Source organism: Drosophila navojoa, chromosome X (genome assembly GCF_054131105.1).
Source record: "Drosophila navojoa isolate 15081-1374.11 chromosome X, UAZ_NAV_1.0, whole genome shotgun sequence".
Classification (NCBI taxonomy): domain Eukaryota; kingdom Metazoa; phylum Arthropoda; class Insecta; order Diptera; family Drosophilidae; genus Drosophila; species Drosophila navojoa.
Window position 1 is genome coordinate 2,939,474 of NC_142895.1, and position 18,355 is coordinate 2,957,828.

Sequence of the window (18,355 nt, forward strand, 5' to 3'; positions counted from 1 at the left end):
CATTTTGTTCTCTATCTCTCTCACTTCAGCTATAAACTTGAAAGACAAATTGTAACGATTAACCTATATGTATATGTATTATATATATCTATATATGTAGTAACGCTAACAACATCCAAATACAAGTGTATATAGATATATATGTATGTATATAACTATATCTATATATATATATATGTCTATCTCTATCTATATAATATTTAAACCAAAAATACAACAAAACAACGAAAAGGGTAAATTGATAAATAAAAACAACAAACAATTCGATTTATAGCATTTTATATCTAGTATATAAGAAAATTTGTGGCCTGACGCCTTCGTATACCTAAATAGTTTTTATTTGTTTAATAAATAATTGAAGTAGCGCCCAAAATATTGATATGTACAAGCCCGCAAAATAGACAAATAGTAAGGAGAGGCGGAGTGTAGGAGTAGGTCTAGTCGAGTGGGTCCGACTAATAGGTACCCTGAAAGCCATGCCATGTGTATCAAATAGGTCTATATATTCTCTAGAAATATCTAAAGTTATCGGTGAAGCTCTATCATAAGTGGAAACTAGAAGAGTTGAGTTATCGATTCGATTTAGTTATCGATTCCTCGCAACTGAAGAAAAGACGCAAGGACGGACGTAACAGACAGGGACAGACAGTGGGACAAACGGATAGACAGACTAAAGCTAAAGCTCGTCAAGCATATCTCACCCTCAATACACACTCGCTATGGCTGCAGGGTATAACAACAAGGAGACGACAGAGAACAAAAGAGGGCGAAGTCAAATATGAAAAACTTTTGCTAAAGTTCCGCCTAGAAACCCTCTTTGGCCGCACGGAACTTGTATTGATTGCTGCGTCCATCCAGGCAGGGCACCTGCACCAGGTTGAAGTAAATGGAGCCCATTAGCTGCGAGGCGGACGTGTTGGTCATCTTCAGGCACGAGAAGAGCATATCATCGCAAATGCAGTGAGATCTAATGAAATGAAGAGAGTGTTATACATAAATAGATCAGGGAATATGCTCGTTAGAGGCCGTCACTCACTTTGTGTAGAGCGAGTCGTTCATGAGCTCGTATTTGTTTTGGTAGGCGCGTATCTTGACGGGGCACAGATCGTGCTGGCGACAACAGCGGTCCATTTCCATCTCGCTGCCCAGATCGCTGTACGTTTCGGCAATGTCGCCAGTGCCGCACCACTTGGTGCCTGCGAGAAAAATAATCGAGAGAATGAGTTAGAGTTAGAGCGAGTTAGCGAGTTGCTTAGGTAATATGAGTATAGCGAGTAAAACTCAGAGAAATTGGTGCTTGAACTAGCGAGAGAACATTCGAGTAAGGTTTTCTATCAAAGCTGAACTGACGAGTGACTGAACTAACGAGTAGCTAAAGTTTTCTAGAGCCACGAGAACTGACGAGCTAGATAGAAACGGAAACTAATTGACGAGTAGGCAAATTAACGAATTATTCAACTGAGAAAAACTAACGAGTGACTAAACTAACGAGTAGCTAAACTTTCTAGAGTCAAACTAACGACTAGCTAAGCTGACGAGTTAGATATGCTAACGAGTATTGAAACTAAAGGAAACTAAGCTAACGAGTAGACGCATTGACGAGTTATTCAACTGAGTAAAACTGACGAGTAGCTAAGCTAAGGAGTAGCTAAACAGAGCCGAGCAAAGCCGACGAGTTACTCAGAAGCTGCTAAGCTAACGAATCACTTAATCAACGAGTACCTAAACCAACGATAACCAAACTGACGAGTAGTTGAAGTGACGAGTGACTGAACTAACGAAAAGCTAAACATTCTAGAGTCAAATTGATGAGTTAGATATGCTAATGAGCAAACTGACGAGTAGGCAAATTGGTGAATTATTCAACTGAGCAAAACTGACGAGTAGCTGAGCTAACGAGTAGCTAAATAAAGCAGCGTAAAGCCAACAAGTAACTCAAAAAGCAACTAGGTCAACGATTTACATAGTGAATGAGTATCTTAACTAACGAGAAACAAGAACACAAATGATTTACGTAATCGACGAGTAACTAAACTAACGAGAACCAAACTGACGAGTGACTTAAATGAGAAGAAACTAGATTTACCAGCATCTTTAGTCGATAATATAAGCAAAGTATTGTAGAACCAGATGGAAATTAGTATAGATCTATAAGTAACGAGTGTGTTAACTAGCAACGAGTAGTAAAATCAACGAGTTACTAACTCGACGAGAAACAAACACCTTTATAAGGTGATGACCAAAGCCTGGTTCGCCAGTTATATCAGTAGGTCATCCACTCGTTAGCTCATCGACTCGTTAGCTCATCCACTCGTTAGCTCATCCACTCGTTAGCTCAACAACTCGTTAGTTCGCAGCGCTTACCTGGTATGATGCCGCTTAGCAGCGAGAAGGGGCTGCGCGGAAAGATGTTCGCGGCCAGCTTGAGCGTGACGCCATCCTGACCCGCTGCACCACCGGCACTGCCATTGGCCGACGCGCTAGCACTCGACTCGCTGCCGCTGCTGCGCTCGGTGCCTTGGTCGCTGGACTTGTACTTGAGCCTGGAGGCGTAGCTCAACTTGTCGACGTGCTCGCACTGATCCATCAGCTTGAGCATCTCCTCGAACTTGATCTCCAGCGGTCGATTGTACTGGGCGAGGCCATCGAGCAGCATCTTGCCCTCCTTCTCGTTGCTGCAAGAGACGAGCAGAGGTGAGCGACGAGTGCCGTCTCTCTCTCTCGTTGTAGAGCTCTACTTACTAGATCTCGATCAGCTCGCAGCCGAGCAGCAGCTTCTGTGGGCCCAGCTCAGTGACGGCTATGGTCAGATCGTGATAGTATATCATAATCAGCGAATCGTTGCTAACGCGCTTTCCACTGCACGGGAGAGACAGAGAGAGGGAGAGTGAGGGAGTGTGAGCGGGCCAGCCCCGACGGGCATTACAATTATGGCCGAGGACGTGACTAGTGTTGAGTGAAACGCCTATCGACGCGACACGCTCTCGGATTACTAATGAATCCACTCACCTGTACGTCTTCATTTGACGCAAGCTGCGCTGCTCGATGATCTGCTGGGTGAACGACTGAAACGAGGGGAATCCCTGCAGGCCGTGCGGCAGGCTAAACGACAGCGTTGGCTTCGCCAAGGCCACCGAGGAGCCCAGATAGCCCAGCAGCGCGCTAAACAGCAGCGTGCCAAGCAGCTGCAACTTGATGTGCTGACGCATTTCCTCAGTTACGCCCAATAGCTCTCTCTCTCTCTCTCTCTATATATATAGATATATGTTAGCTGTTGATGTGATTCGTTTGATTGACCAGTTAAGATCGTCGCCTGTCCAGCTATGCCACCGGCATAGTCTTCCGCCTCAAATGGATTCGCTGTCGCCTGCTCGAAGCAAAACAAAGATTCACTATTCTAGCAATCGCTTGGGGCTGATGGCTGGCTGGCTTGTTGGCTTGCTAGCTAGCTTGACTGGCGCTTGGCTGGGACCGGCTCTAACTGTTTGGGCCGCGGCCGGCTGTCGCTCATGTTTATTGTAGCATATTTTATTAATTTCGTCAAAGTTCTGGAGGCCTGGCCCACTCAGCGCCAAGCGCACAGCGCACAGCTGAGCGGGTTCACAGCGCCTCCTGCTGGCCGTCAGCTGGCAGCCGGACGAGCCCTCGTGTCTACCCTTTCGCGCTCACGTGTGTCGCAACGCCCAGCCCATGTGGCAACGTGGCATTGGCCAAGTGGACGCCTTGGGCCTTTCCTTCGTTGCCTTGCCTTCCCAATGCTCCCCCATTCCTGCCCATCCTAAGGCCGAATCTATTTGCATTGCGATTGCGTGTTGTTGCCGTTTCAATGACTCTGCCCAAGGAGACGCACACTAGACGCTCTAGCGACACACACGCATACGCACACGCTGGCAGATACACACATATTCTCTAGAGATAGTGACACTAGAGATACTCTGCTTTAGACTCTCTATAGGGACACACATCTACATACACTCACACATGCAGTCTGGAGGTGAAGAGACGTACACTTCACACACATACACACACGCACACTCACACCTGTACACACACCTGTACACACACACATGCACTGCAGACACATGCACACATACCCTATGGATACTAAATTCTAGACTCTCTAGAGACACGCACCTACAATTACAATCACATACACACACACACACATACACACACCTACACACACACACACACACACACACACACTTGCACCTACACACACACACATACACCTATTCACACACACACCTATACACACACACACCAACATCTACATCCACTTGCATTAATGGTCATACGCTGCGTATACGTAATGCTGCACATTAAATATAATTGCGTATACGCGACGTAATGCAACTAAATATTTACGCTACGCCAATTTATTCCAATTTGACATATTATATTATAAGTGTTCAGGCATGACCATATGAATATATGAAGATTGTATACATGCCTCCGATAAGGGTCACATATACGGACCGTATAAATAGACAATTGAAGACCAACCCTTGCAACGCCAGAGTCATATTACGTAAGAGACGAGCGCTAAGCCCTACGAACTCAACGTTAGGATAGTAGCTAATATAGTATAATATAATAGAATATAATAGCCCAATGCCCAGAGCCTTACGCACTCAGCAATAGTTACATTAGATTTAAGGGTTGAAAATATGCAGGAGTCTGGGTATATAAGACCAGGCTCAGAAGAATAAAGATCAATACAAAACAAGTAAGATTTTTAGTGATAAACTTGATATGCGCGTGATATACACGGACCTAGGAAACAAAATTTCAAGTCTCTAGGTCTTATATCTTCTGAGAGCGACGCGTTCATCCATACGGACGGACGGACAGGGCCAAATCGACTCAGCTCGTCGCCCTGATCAAGAATATATATACTTTGTGGGGTCTGCCACGCCTCCTTCCGCCTGTTACATACTTTTAACAAAAACCATTATACCCTGATTTCCCATTTTCAATGGGCTCAGGGTATAACAAAACTAAACACCGGCAAAGTCAAGTGTATTCGTTCAATAAGCGATTTTATCCAGTCCAGTCCAATGACATGAGAGATGTCTACTTAGAGAGATATTGATAAAAGGGAACGTTCTAATGTGAATGTCTCTAAATAAATAATGACTAGGCCCAGGACGTCTACGTCTGAAGCGCCTGAAATCAAGCACTTCAAGTAAGATCTTAGCTGGAATCCAAATCGATTCTTGCTTAAGCATGTCAGACTCTAAGGCACAGTCTAAAATACTGCAGATCTTCAGTAGAGCAAATATGTGCTAGCCTAGGGTACATCTAGAGGCATCCTTCTCATACTACTCAGACAGTCATAAATTTGTTTACCCAATCTACATACATACTTATGCCTCTCTAACAAACTATCCAAGCTGATTAGATAGATTTCAGAGACTTCCTCATAATAATCGTATGACGATTAATAAAGCGATTTCCGAATACATCTATCTATCTACATAATTCTTTCACTCTATATGGCATCGCATAGCAACTGACAACTACAGATTCAAGGCCTGAAATACCCTTTACGAACGCACAGGCGGAAAGAGAACTGTGCGAAATGAATAAAGTTTTGGTTTAGCTACTGTGCGACCTTGGGGCCAGCTCATGAGCGGAATGACTAAATATTTCATGACACTATGCGAGAGCTAGATTAATGCATTAATTATTTTAGCAGCTGTCGACACGTGCACGACTAGCACTTACCCTTTAATCTGTGATCTTATATGATCCTATAGCTGCCGAGTTCGCAGAGATGAGAGATACCTATGTAACTTATTCATGCCTAATAGCTCTCTGTGCCTATGATTCACAAATTTGTAGATCTTTCAGACTATATGTAGAGACTTCCATGGCTATACTTTCCATGGAACTTGTCTGCTTCTGGAAGTTACTTTTACTTTTACTTTCATTTTCTTTTCTTCTCTCTTTTGTCTCTCATCTGTCTATCTATGAGATTTATTTCCATCTATCTGTCAACTCATTTCCAAAACGCTTTTTTATAATTACAGGGTATTTCATTAGCATTTAATTTTCATAAAACTCAATCCGGTTAAATTTATGTAGATATATCTCAAGAGCCACACATGAAATGATGTTAGTTAACTCTTCTTAAATGGAGTTTTTAGTTTTTCTAAAGCTACTTGATTTAACTAACTTTCTCTCTCACTCTTTTCCTATCTGCGTCTATCTCTATCTCTATCTCTATCTCTATCTCTCACTCTCTCTATCTCTATCTCTATCTCTATCTCTATCTCTATCTCTATCTCTATCTCTATCTCTATCTCTTCTCGATCTCTATCTCTATCTCGATCTCTATCTCTATCTCTATCTCTATCTCTATCTCTCATCTCTATCTCTATCTCTATCTCTATCTCTATCTCTATCTCTATCTCTATCTCTATCTCTATCTCTATCTCTATCTCTATCTCTATCTCTATCTCTATCTCTATCTCTATCTCTATCTCTATCTCTATCTCTATCTCTATCTCTATCTCTATCTCTATCTCTATCTCTAAATACGATCTCTATCTCGATCTCTATCTCTATCTCTATCTCTATCTTCTATCTCTATCTCTATCTCTATCTCTATCTCTATCTCTATCTCTATCTCTATCTCTATCTCTATCTCTCTCTCTCTCTCTCTCTCTCTCTCTCTCTCTCTCTCTCTCTCTCTCTCTCGTCTCTCAGCTCTCTCTCTCTCTCTCTCTCTCTCTCTCTCTCTCTCTTGCTTATTGCTCCTTTCCTTATCCCTCCCTTTTTTCATCCACATATTCTTTCTCTATTTTCCTCTCTTATTCTCTGTCGGTCTTACTGCTTTCTGCTTCTCGTTCTCTTTCTATCTGGCGTTACGAACTATACTATTCGTAAGTATTTCTACTTTTCGCTCTCCAACTCTCTTTCTGCTTCTATTGTTATATCATCTCTCTCCCTCCCCCTTTCTTTACTTCTCAGATACGATTTCTATCATCTATCATCTGCACTAACTGCGTATTACGTGGCTAATTGAACTCTTTTGGGCCAGCTGCTCAATTGTGAAATTTTTCGTACTTCATAAAGAGCTGCGCGGAGGAGGAGCACAAGATGGAGGGAAAAGGCGAAATAGGTGGAGTAGGTGTCCAAAAATAAATAAAATAAATGAAAAAACGAAATTGTCCACACGCACGAAACATGTTAATCATAAAGGTAAAAAAAAAACACCTTTATGATTATATACATAGCATACATATGTATATACATATATACAAATATATTCATATATATATAAAATATTGCATTGTTTTAGTTTTTATTATGATTTCATTTTATTGTTTTTGCTCTCTTGATTTCGACCAAGGTCCGCAACACGAAAGTTTACGCAAGCGGACAATGGTCAAGTGACGAAGAAGAGTGGGAGAGGAGCAGGGGGCAGGGGGCAGGGAGCAAGTGGGCGGGGAGTAGAGAGTGTGAGCTGCAAGGGAGGGCAGACAGGCGAAGGCCCAAAGGGAAGAGTGCAGCGGGAGCTGCTAAAATGAAATGAAGTGAAAGTGGCTCTCATTGTTGTTGCTGTTGTTGTTGTTGTTGTTACTGCCATTGTTGTTGTTGTTGTTGCTGAATGATTTTCAGCGCGATTTCAATGTAAACAATGTGAACCGACATATGCATGTCGTTGACAAATCTTCAACAGCTGCCAGTTGGCATTGCTAACATGTTTCACGCATTCACGCCCACACACACACACACACACACACGCACACATGCACAATTGATGTATTGATCAAGCGCAGTTATCCAACACTTGACACCTTAAACTGAGACTAGGCTAATGGAAGCCCAGACGAGATGTGACTGAAAGTGATGAAGATTTTTTGAGATAACATGAGGAAATCATAGTGAAATCAGTCATGAGAGAGAGAGAGAGAGAGAGAGAGAGAGAGAGAGAGAGAGAGAGGGTGGAAGAGAGAGAAATGGGTAAGAATAAGAGAAGAGAGAAGGTATCAGATAGAGGGAAGAAGAGAGAGAGTCACAAATGAGATGAGAGCCAATGAGATTGAGTGGGAAATATAGAGACAGAGAAGAAGAAGATAGCAAAAGAGATAGATAGAGAGAGAGAGAGAGAGAGAGAGAGAGAAATGGGTAAGAATGAGAGAACAAAGGAAGATAATAGATAGAGGGAAGGAGAAAGAAAGAGAGTCACAGATGAAATGAAAGCCATTCAGATTGAGTGGGAAAAATAGAGACAGAGAAGATAGCAAAAGAGACAGATAGAGATAGCGATAGAAACAGAACGAGGAAGAGAGAAAGATAAAGATTGCGGCAGAGAGTAAGAGAGAGATGGAAATAGAGATACAGACTGAGATATAGAGAGTGAGAGGAAGAAAAAGGGAAGGGAGTAAAGAGCAAAAAACAGGAGAACACGAAAGAGAGAGTGAGACGGAGAGAGAGAGAGAGATAGAGAGAGAGAGAGACAGTGACAGTCGGATGTGAGAATGAGAGATGGTGAAAGCAAGACATAGTGAGAGAGAGAGAGAGACAATAACAGACGGAGGAGAGAAAAAGAGATGGTGAAAGCGAGAGACAGAGAAAAAGAGCGAAATATAAAAAGCAAAGAGAAAAGGAAAAAGAGATATAGAACTAAAGAGTAAACGAATGAGGAGAATATAAAAGAGGATAAGAGAGAGAAGGCGATACAAAGAGAGCGAAGGAAGCACATAGAACTAGGGGGGAAAGCAACGAAAGAGTGGGAGAGAGAGAGAAATATACCGACCAGCTGATGCGATCTAGACGTATCTGCTGAGAATCTGCTGCTCGACATCATAATTAGATGCGCGTAAATCTCGTTTTTGGCCCACGTTTCGGACCCATTTCGGAGTAAACAATAAAAGTTCATAGTTGAGCGATTCGTGTTGCGATTTCCTGCTAACAGCTAGACGATCTGATCTATGTATGTGAGCCCCATTACAAAGAACAATTAAAGCCGCAACAGCGCCGACAACAATCAGGAAATGAGTGAAACACAATGGCAGCAAGCCTTAAAGCCGAAAACCCGAATGCCAGAGCCACGTTGAGGCCCAAAAACATATGCAAATTGCGATATCAAATTTGGGAATGGGGGAACTCAAAGCGAAAATGATAATGAAAGAAATGAAGCAATGTGATGAACTAAGAGATGCCCTTCATGGCTCATAGCAAACCCTCGAATAGAAACTTAGAGTGAATCTGGCTCTATTTTAGATCACAATTTCATCAGAGGATCCCAGAGGATCCACAATACCTGAATAGATCTACATCGGAAGAATCTATGATATTCAAAAGTACATAAAATGCTTCGTGTTTAGGCATAAGGAACCCGAATTCTCTATGGTCCATTCATTAGAATATCTGTATATATTTTGGATTTAGTAATCTTATAATATTTATATATTTATATATGTATATAGTATATCAAGAATCGGAATAGATGTATGTATAGGTCCTAACATGACTCTTGTTAGGCCCTATACATACATCTATTCCGATTCTCTAACCTCCAGCTCTCAACAATCCCCAGTTCCCATAGACTAGCGTTGAGGTCAGTTCCCACTAATGCAATGCTGACTGAGTGCATGTCATGTTTTCGAAACATTTATGAACCCGTCACCTGAAGCATTAAGCACTTTTTGTCGCCAATTTCAAGGGTAGTAAAACGAGACTTGGCCAACTTGAACATGGCTAAGTGGTTTGGGTGGGGGAGCGGGCAGTTGTACAACTTGAACTTTTTGAAAAAGTGCAAAGCTCTGCATAGGCCATCAATAAAAACATAGTGAACATTATGAGAAATGAAAAGAGGCAAATAGGGCGTGCGTCGAGTATGCTCGACTAGGGAATACCTGGTCTACGTCAGTTGACAGGCGAAAATAGAGCGGGACTTTATAAGCTCTTTGCCGTCGAGTGTCTGATAAACGTTTCCAGTGCAACTGTTTGATTGTATATAAGAAAGATAGCAGTTAAGGATTATTGGATTAGCTTTAAGTAAGGTTAAGGAACAGCTCTAGAACCCTTACCCCAGCATCGATCTTTTATTCAGACTGCCCGAGTGCCCAAAGGGGCTATATAGGTATCTAAACCTCATTTAGACTACTTATTAATGGTAGTATAGTGTAGTAGTAGATCTTAAGGCCTAATAGCTCTATAAAGATATAGTAATTTCCGATTTCCCAAAGGCTCAACGGGCACATACCGAAATTCAGCTCAAATTGCTGATAGGCCCGATATACTCTCTTTGTTTCAGTGAATGCGAACGGGCATATGTATTAACATAGGTCAGTGAGGCATGAGAGCTCAGCTCAGCGATTCGCGAGCGAAAAAGTAAAACTCGGCCGTGGGCGAAATTCGTTGACGTTTCGCCGTTGAACCGCTAAACTTGTTGCCTGTTGTCTATCAAGTTGTTGTTGTTGTTGTTGCAGTAAAAGTGGCTGCTGCAGATGCGCCAACAACAGCAACAACAGCAGCAACAACAACAACAGCATAATCAAGAGCGAATAGCGGCTCGCGGCTTGGCTCTCAACTGGTTTGCAAGTTCGCGGCTTTAACTTTCACATTGGGCGCACGCTTAATTGTGGGCTTTAATCTTGGTTAATTTGCTCCAGTTTTGATTTTCATTTAGTAAAAAAAAACAACAACAACAAAACAAACACACACACAGCAGCACGCCAAACGCGCACGAATCGCCGATTAAAGCGATGCTCGACGCCAACAGTTGCTGCTGTGGATGCTGCTGCTGCTGCTGCTGCTGCTGTTGCTGCTGCTGCTGCTGCTGCTGCTGCTGCTGCTGCTGCTGCTGCTGCTGTTGCTGCTGCTGTTGCCGCTGTTGCTGCTGCTCAAACTGCTGTTTCACGCTGTGCTGAATGGGCTCACATTTTCACAGTCTCTTAGTCGCATTCTCAACTTTAGTCTCACTCGAAGTATCGGTGCCTCTCTCCTTCTCTCCCTGAGTTCCTCCGTCTCACAGTCTTCATTTTGACTTTCTCACTCTGTTTCCCAGTATTTTTAGTCTCTCATTCTGTCAGTCTCTTTGGTCTCTCAGTCACTTTATAGTTAAGTCTTAGTCTTAGTCTCCTGCTTGGTGTCTTTCCTCTTCTCACTCTCCCTCTCTCTCTCACCCTGTATTTAAAGTCTTTCATCTCTCAATCTCTATGTCCTTTTCCTTATCTCTCTCTCTCTTTCTCTCTCTCAGTCAGCCTCGGTCCCTCGATGCCTCGCTCGCTCTCTTCCTCTTTCTCTTTCTCAGTCACTCTCGGTTCCTCGATTTCTGCCTCTAATTCCTTCATTCAATTTCTGTCTCTCTCTGCCTATATTATTCCCTCATTTCTTCATTCACTCTCTATCTCTCTCTTTCTCTCTCATTCCTTCATTCACTCTCTATCTCTCTATCTCTCTCCCTCTCTCATTCCTTCATTCAATCTCTATCTCTCTCTCTCATTCCTTCATTCAATCTCTGTCTCTGCCTCTATTAGTCCTTCATTCACTCTCTGTATCTCTCTGTCTCTCTCATTTCTTCATTCATTCTCTGTCTCTCTCTCTCTCATTCCTTCATTCACTCTCTATCTCTCTCCCTCTCTCATTCCTTCATCTCTCTCTCTCTCTCTCTCTCTCTCTCTCTTCCTGTATTATTCCTTCATCTCTCTCTCTCTCTTCCTGTATTATTCCTTCATCTCTCTCTCTATCTTCCTGTATTATTCCTTCATTGACTCTCTCTCTCTCATTCCTTCATTCACTCTCTGTCACACTCTCACTCCCTCTCTCCCTCTCTCTCTCATTCACCATATACTCGTACACTCAGTTATTCTAAATTACCTCTCTTTATGAACTCATTTATGCCATCGTTACTTAATTAAAGATTTCATCTACATCACATACGAATTTAGAGCTCTTCTGAGTCGACTATAATGAAAAATGTTTATTGCCCCTTGCATTTTCCGCCCCATTGCGAAATCTTTCTGCTTGACTGATCTATGGAACACTTGCTGATATGGAATCAATCTGCAATTAAGCTTTTATGCTTAGATAAATGAATGGCTCAATTGCATACTTCGTTAGTATTACACATGCCCGGCTCTAATTTGAATGCTTTGGCCTTCGGAGCGAAGCAAATGAACCAAAAAGTAAGCCAAGTCTCTCGTAAACCTAACGCACTATTACAGCTCGCGGCTCACGCAAACTTTTAACCTTTAGTCTAAACATTTCAATTAGTGTTCACGTTCGCAAATGAGGCTAAAACTCAACATGTTTATGGCCAGTGCACTGTGCGTCGAATCAAAGAGAGCATATCGAGGTATGTCTATGCATATAGATGGGTATGCTAGAGACTTTTTCAATGGATAGTCATGTCTATACGAAGATAGATACAAGTCTAGAGCGATAGATGTACAATATGCAATATACAGTGGACGATATATATATACGATAAAAATCTAGAGATAGATAGGCGATCTATAAAATAAGGTAGACGATCTAGATATACGATATACATTATACATTTTACGATATACGTTGTAAAATATACGATACACGGTATGCGATAAACGTTTTACGATATGCAATATACGATATACATACACAGTTTACAGTATACGATATAGATATACCATATAGATATGGACATATATCATTATGCATATGATTTTAGCGTGTCTTAAGTCAACGATGAGTCTGCCCATCTTTCACCTTCCTCTTTCTCTTCTCTTTTGGAGCCTCTTTATCATCACAGTCTTATATAAACATAGAGATTAAATGCTATAGAGCCATGGCACTGTTGGGGTAGGGTATTGCCTGTTGCAGTCTAGCTGAACTTCACATCAAGTCGCTAATCATGCGAATGGGAATCGGGCTATTGGGAAATTGGGAATGATCATCATCGTGTTGATGATAGTGATGCTGCACTGGCCGAATGCTGAATGATGATAACTGGTTACGGCCATGGCTCGTGATAAACTGTGATGAAACATAATGATGGGCTTAATATTGTTGTCACTATATTATTACAGTTGTTGTTGTTGTTGTTGTTGTTGTTGCAACTGCCACATGCGATGTGGTTGACGAATGCAGCTTTGTGGCATTCCCCTAACCATTCCCAGACAATTGTCTCTCCTTTTAATGCGCCGCTGACAAGTGTGCATGTGTGTGTGTGTGTGTGTGTGTGTGTGTGTGTGTTTGTGCCAGTTTCAGTTTAGGTGAAACTCGGCCACAGTACAGGCCATGTGTAGGACCATAAGAGCTTTGGCAGCATTTAAGCCACCATCAATTTATCTTGAATCTACATCTGTATCTTGGCTTTTGGCCAGGCCAAGTCAAGCCAAGCTAAGCTCTAACAAACCAGTGGGGAAGGGAAGGGTAGCAACGTTAATAAATCACTCAAGAACTTGTTGCAATTTGAATTAATTATTTGCCATTACGTTTGCCAAGCGGTTTTTCTCTTAGTCGGTCAGTTTCACTTTTAAAAATCACAACAAAAACCAAAAAAACAAAAAAAATGAACAACGAGCGCCGAAAAAAATTCAAAAGTCCGAAACGCGAAACAAAACGAAAACGGAACGAAAGAACGCGAACTTCAAATCGCATGCGCACAACGAAAATTATGCGAACCGGACGCCGTCGCGCAAAGACAGCAACTGATTCGATCCGAACCGATCCGATGATGGTTAGGCTGCAGCCGAAGTTGTTTAAGCCGATGCTCAAGCAGCCGCCAACAAAGCGGCACAGTGGTGCACTGCAGCGCAGCCAACTGTGCGAAAAAATAAAGATAAATCTCTTCACACAAGATTGCAAAATGTGAAACAAAAGTGTTTATCTATGGTTTAGATATATACATATATTTATATATATACATATATCAGCTGAAATTAAATATAAATATACAAAATGATATGTGAAATACATAAATTGTATACTTTCGCTGCGCACAAATAGACCACGTGACACTGTGCGGCATCAGAAATGTGTCAAAAGCAAAAGCTACGCTTCAATGGTCACCGTCGCCGTCGACGTCGCCGTCGCCGCTGTCAACGCAGCAACAGCAGAAGCAAGTGCTGCACGTTTTGTTTTTGTTTTTTTAACTACTTTTTTGACAGCTCTGCATTTGTATGCGAGTGCGAGTGCGTTTGCGTGCGCGTGTGCGTGCTCGTGTGGGTGCAGCGCAAGCCGAAGCCGAAAGCTAGTGATCGGCTAGCTGCAGCCGACAGCGCCGCAAGCGGCGAGTCGCGACGCCGGCAACAACATGCGCGCACTGCTTTATCGTCCATAATTTCACTTGAAGTCCACTTGAACAATGTCGCTTGTCGACGGCTGCGTCGCGTCGCTGCCAACGTCCAAAGAAAAGTGACAGTGGGCCAAATGAAAGACAATTAAAGATGGGCGCTTTTAACTACCTGACCGAAAGTGAAGACAGCACAACAGAAAAGCACAGCAATAAAGAAGAGCCGATAAATGGCTATACAATGCCGATAAATTAAACATTTACAAGCCCTTTGTTGCGAGCTGACTAAAAGAAGATTTATGGACTAGATCTGTGAAGGCTGAAAACAAAAAGGAAATAAATTGAATTAAATAAAAGCGAATGTAGACAAAAAATAAGAGTAAATGTCGATTGAAATTTGATTAAAGTGAGCTCGAAGTCATCAATCTTGGTTAACTGCGAATAGTTCTAGAGAGATTGAACGATATCTTCGATCTTTGAATGCGCTAGAGTCAGTATTAAAGATGGAAACAAGAGAATAAATGATCTGGAAATTTGCAACTTGCTGTCAAATATTCACAAATATTATATTCCTAATAGGATTGCGGAATTTGAACTAAATATCTTTTCAGACGAACCAATCTTCAAGGATGAAAACACAAAAGAAACTCATTTTCAAGACTTACAATTTTTTTTATTGTTTGGTTCTTGCTATTTTCGTGGTGTGGAATGGATAATGGAATCTTATTTCTTGGATAACTTCAACAATATATATTGGAAAATGCGATGAAACGAAACGAGGAATACCGAAAGGTTGCACAACGATTTAGAAACACGGGAACGCTAGATTTTTTTTTTTTTAGCGAATGTTTTCTTGTTTTCTTATTTTTTTGGAATTTTTCATCAACGAGGATTCGTCGTTTATTGATGGAAAAGACATCGTTAGTCGTCCCATTCAAGTTGCGAGTCCTCGCCGCTTGTCGACGTGGAGAGGACGAAGTCTGAACTCGAGCAAGTGCTGCAGTCATCTCCGTTATCTATCCCCTGTAGGGCCATGTTCAGTTTATCGTCGTCAGATTTCATTTTGTCCGGAGACTTTCCGTAGACAATCTCATAGATGACAGCCTCTTCTTCGTCCTCTTCGGGAATGGTGGGCATAGCCTTTGGCATCTGCAGTCGATTCCTAGTTAAAAAACACGAGCAGATACTATTTTGCTGCTGTATTATCTGTCGGAAGTTCTTCATCTTGCTGGAGAATTTATTCTTTATTATGAATTTATTCGATCAACTGCGTACAAAACTAAAAAACCAACTGAATAATATTTTACTAGGCACTGCTAGACCCCCCCCTCATTGACTCAAATAGATGACAGCAAATCCAAAGCGAACTTAGAGTATTGAAGCGTTTACGAACAAAGTGGATATTTCTCAAGTGAAACATTGATGAGCAATGTTCTGGTCGAGTCTGCTCGGCTACCAGATTCGCTGAATGTACAAGGAAATAATATTTCCTTACTGCAAACTCAAATATGGGCTTTACTATGGGTACTTAATTGTTGATAGCTCTACTTGTACTACTTTTCTACCCAAAACACCAGACTCTAGTGTACTAAATTCATTATTCCAATTTGCTGGGAAATGGGTGGATTTCCGGGCGGTATCCAAAATATAACAAAGATAAAAATTGAATAAAATTCACATGAAGGCAAAATTTGGGGATCTACTCTTGAAACTGTTATCGACAGTTATCTTTACGATATACGGACGAACACACGGATGGATCTACATACATACATAAAGAGCCAGATCGACTTAGCTCGTAACTTTGATGACAAGTGTACCCTTATACCTCGATTGAACCACTAGCCAGAGAGCCGCAAGCTTTTTTGACTACGTGTACGGTCTATGAGTTCTCTGGTTAGTGGTAAAACCCATTGAAAGTGGGTATAAAATGGTATGGTAACACCTTCAAACTAGTCATGCTTCCATTATATTACAACTATTTCATATTCAGATCGATAAGGAAGGGCGCTGTGGGTGTAAGGCCAAAATTACAGGGTTTTTTTTATATGCCACGCCCCTAACAATATTATTTGGGGTATCAGAGGAGGTTACTTGTAACGTAACTATCCAAAGTTAAAGCTTCTAGCTCTTATACTTTAAGAGATATCAACTTTTGCGGTTTGCCACGCCCCGTATGGGCGGATATATATCCACCAAAGCTTTTTGGTCTTGGGAGTTGAGCCCGAGTATATATACCAAATTTGAGGTCTCTAGCATCAATAGTGTCCAAAATATAGCATAAGTTGAAAAATCACTATATCTTCAGGTCCGATTTGCCACGCCCCTAAGGGGCGTAGATATATACGTTTTCATCAATCTTTATAGAATCATAACATTAGCTCACTTGCAAAATTTTAACGTTCTAGCTTACAAACTCTAGGAGAAACAGTTTTATCCGATTTGCCACGCCCCCAATGGACGTAGGTATATCCGCCATAGCTCGTAATCTTGTATGGTCGATACGGATCTACATTCCAAATTTCAGCCTTCTAGCTCATCAACTAATATGATTTCTGGCATATCGGAAAATGTATTTTCCGATTTGCCCCGCCCCTAGAGGGCGGATCGGGAAATTTTTAACATTTTCTAAATCGGAGTTATACACGAGTATGTGTTCCAAATTTCAAGTCTCTAGCTTCAATAGCGCCGAAATAAACTGCGTTCATACGGACAGACAGACGGACGGACGGACAGCAAGACGGACGTTGCACAGAACCCATATACTCATTTCACTTTCGTGAATGAGTATAATGAGTCCATGGTATCTACTGCTTGGAGATCCTTATAAAGTTGCTTCAGTCTCTTGGAATTGCTTCTTTTGTTAGATCCATTCGATAGACGATTCGTGACAAGATACAAACGAGCAGACGACGGCTAAAAGTTCCCATTGCACTAATATATTCTCTAGATATGTGAAATTTAAAGATATATAAAACATATTTCATACTTTTTATACCCTGAACCCATTGAAAATGGGAAATCAGGGTATAATGTTTTTGTGTAAAAGTATGTAACAGGCAGAAGGAATCATCGCAGACCCCATAAAGTATATATATTCTTGATCAGCACGATGAGCTGAGTCGATATAGCCCTGTCCGTCTGTCCGTCCGTCCGTCCGTCCGTATGAACGCCGAGATCTCAGAAGATATAAGAGCTAGAGAGCTGAAATTTTGTGTGCATACTCGTGTATACCATACGCAGTACGAGTTTGCTTTATTTTTTCGATAACTCATCCGATAACTTTTTTATCGAGAATAATCGAAAAATTGATTTTGTTTTTTGAGCCTCATCGGAGTACTATTAGACGTAGAGACTTCAGATTTACTGTGTATATAGAGATAATGAATACAAACATTTTGTAATCAACAGATTTTGGATACCACGCCCCCTTCGCCCCCAATTTGTAAAAAACGCATTTCGAGTACTAGAGACTTGTGCTTTGGAATGTACACACATTTTCACCATATAATTACGCCCTGAAAATTTCATTAAGATCGTATGTTTATAAACGAAGTTATTCATCAAGTAAATTCTCATACTATTGCCCACACTGCAGCGCAGCCCAAGCGCAGTCGCTGCTTCCTGCGCAGTTAGCAGAGCGCGGGCGCGTGAGGGTGGATGCATGTGTATTTATGTGTGCGTGCATAATAGAAGTGCAGAATGATAAGAATTTTAGCTTGAAGGGTTCAGGGTATCTCCTAGTCGAGCAGCATCGACTAGAGTCTTCTTACTTGTTTATATATATTTTTATTCTGAGATTTTTTTGATATCGGGCATTCGAGCCGATACCAATGTCAAATTGTTGTAGGCTACAATAGTGTTTAGGCGTATTAGTTAGTAATTATAAGTAGCTCTGTGTATACACAGATGCAGATATAGTACTAGGCATAGGTATCGTTAGTTGTAGTTTGTATATATAAACTGCACTTATGTAGTTTCGCTTCACGAATCACACAGTTAAGTGAATATCTAACCGCTCCTACGGACATTACAGATTAGATTAAGATCTGGATATCGGCTATAGAAGAATAGAGAATTATCCATCGAACTAGCTTAGAGTGCGCACCGCATATTTAC

At 41.6% G+C, this 18,355-nt stretch overlaps 1 protein-coding gene across 1 annotated transcript; it reads right to left on the bottom strand.

Moving 5' to 3' along the window:
• LOC108656221 (uncharacterized) lies at positions 1 to 13,664 on the bottom strand. Its single transcript, XM_089263143.1, has 6 exons — positions 13,437 to 13,664; positions 3,010 to 3,367; positions 2,743 to 2,859; positions 2,365 to 2,675; positions 1,037 to 1,196; positions 1 to 967 (listed from the first exon to the last, which is right to left on the bottom strand). Exons 2-6 carry the CDS (start codon positions 3,207 to 3,209, stop codon positions 805 to 807), a joined length of 951 nt encoding a protein of 316 aa, XP_089119269.1. The 5' UTR covers positions 3,210 to 3,367; positions 13,437 to 13,664; the 3' UTR covers positions 1 to 804.
• Between the last annotated feature and the right edge of the window lie 4,691 nt (positions 13,665 to 18,355).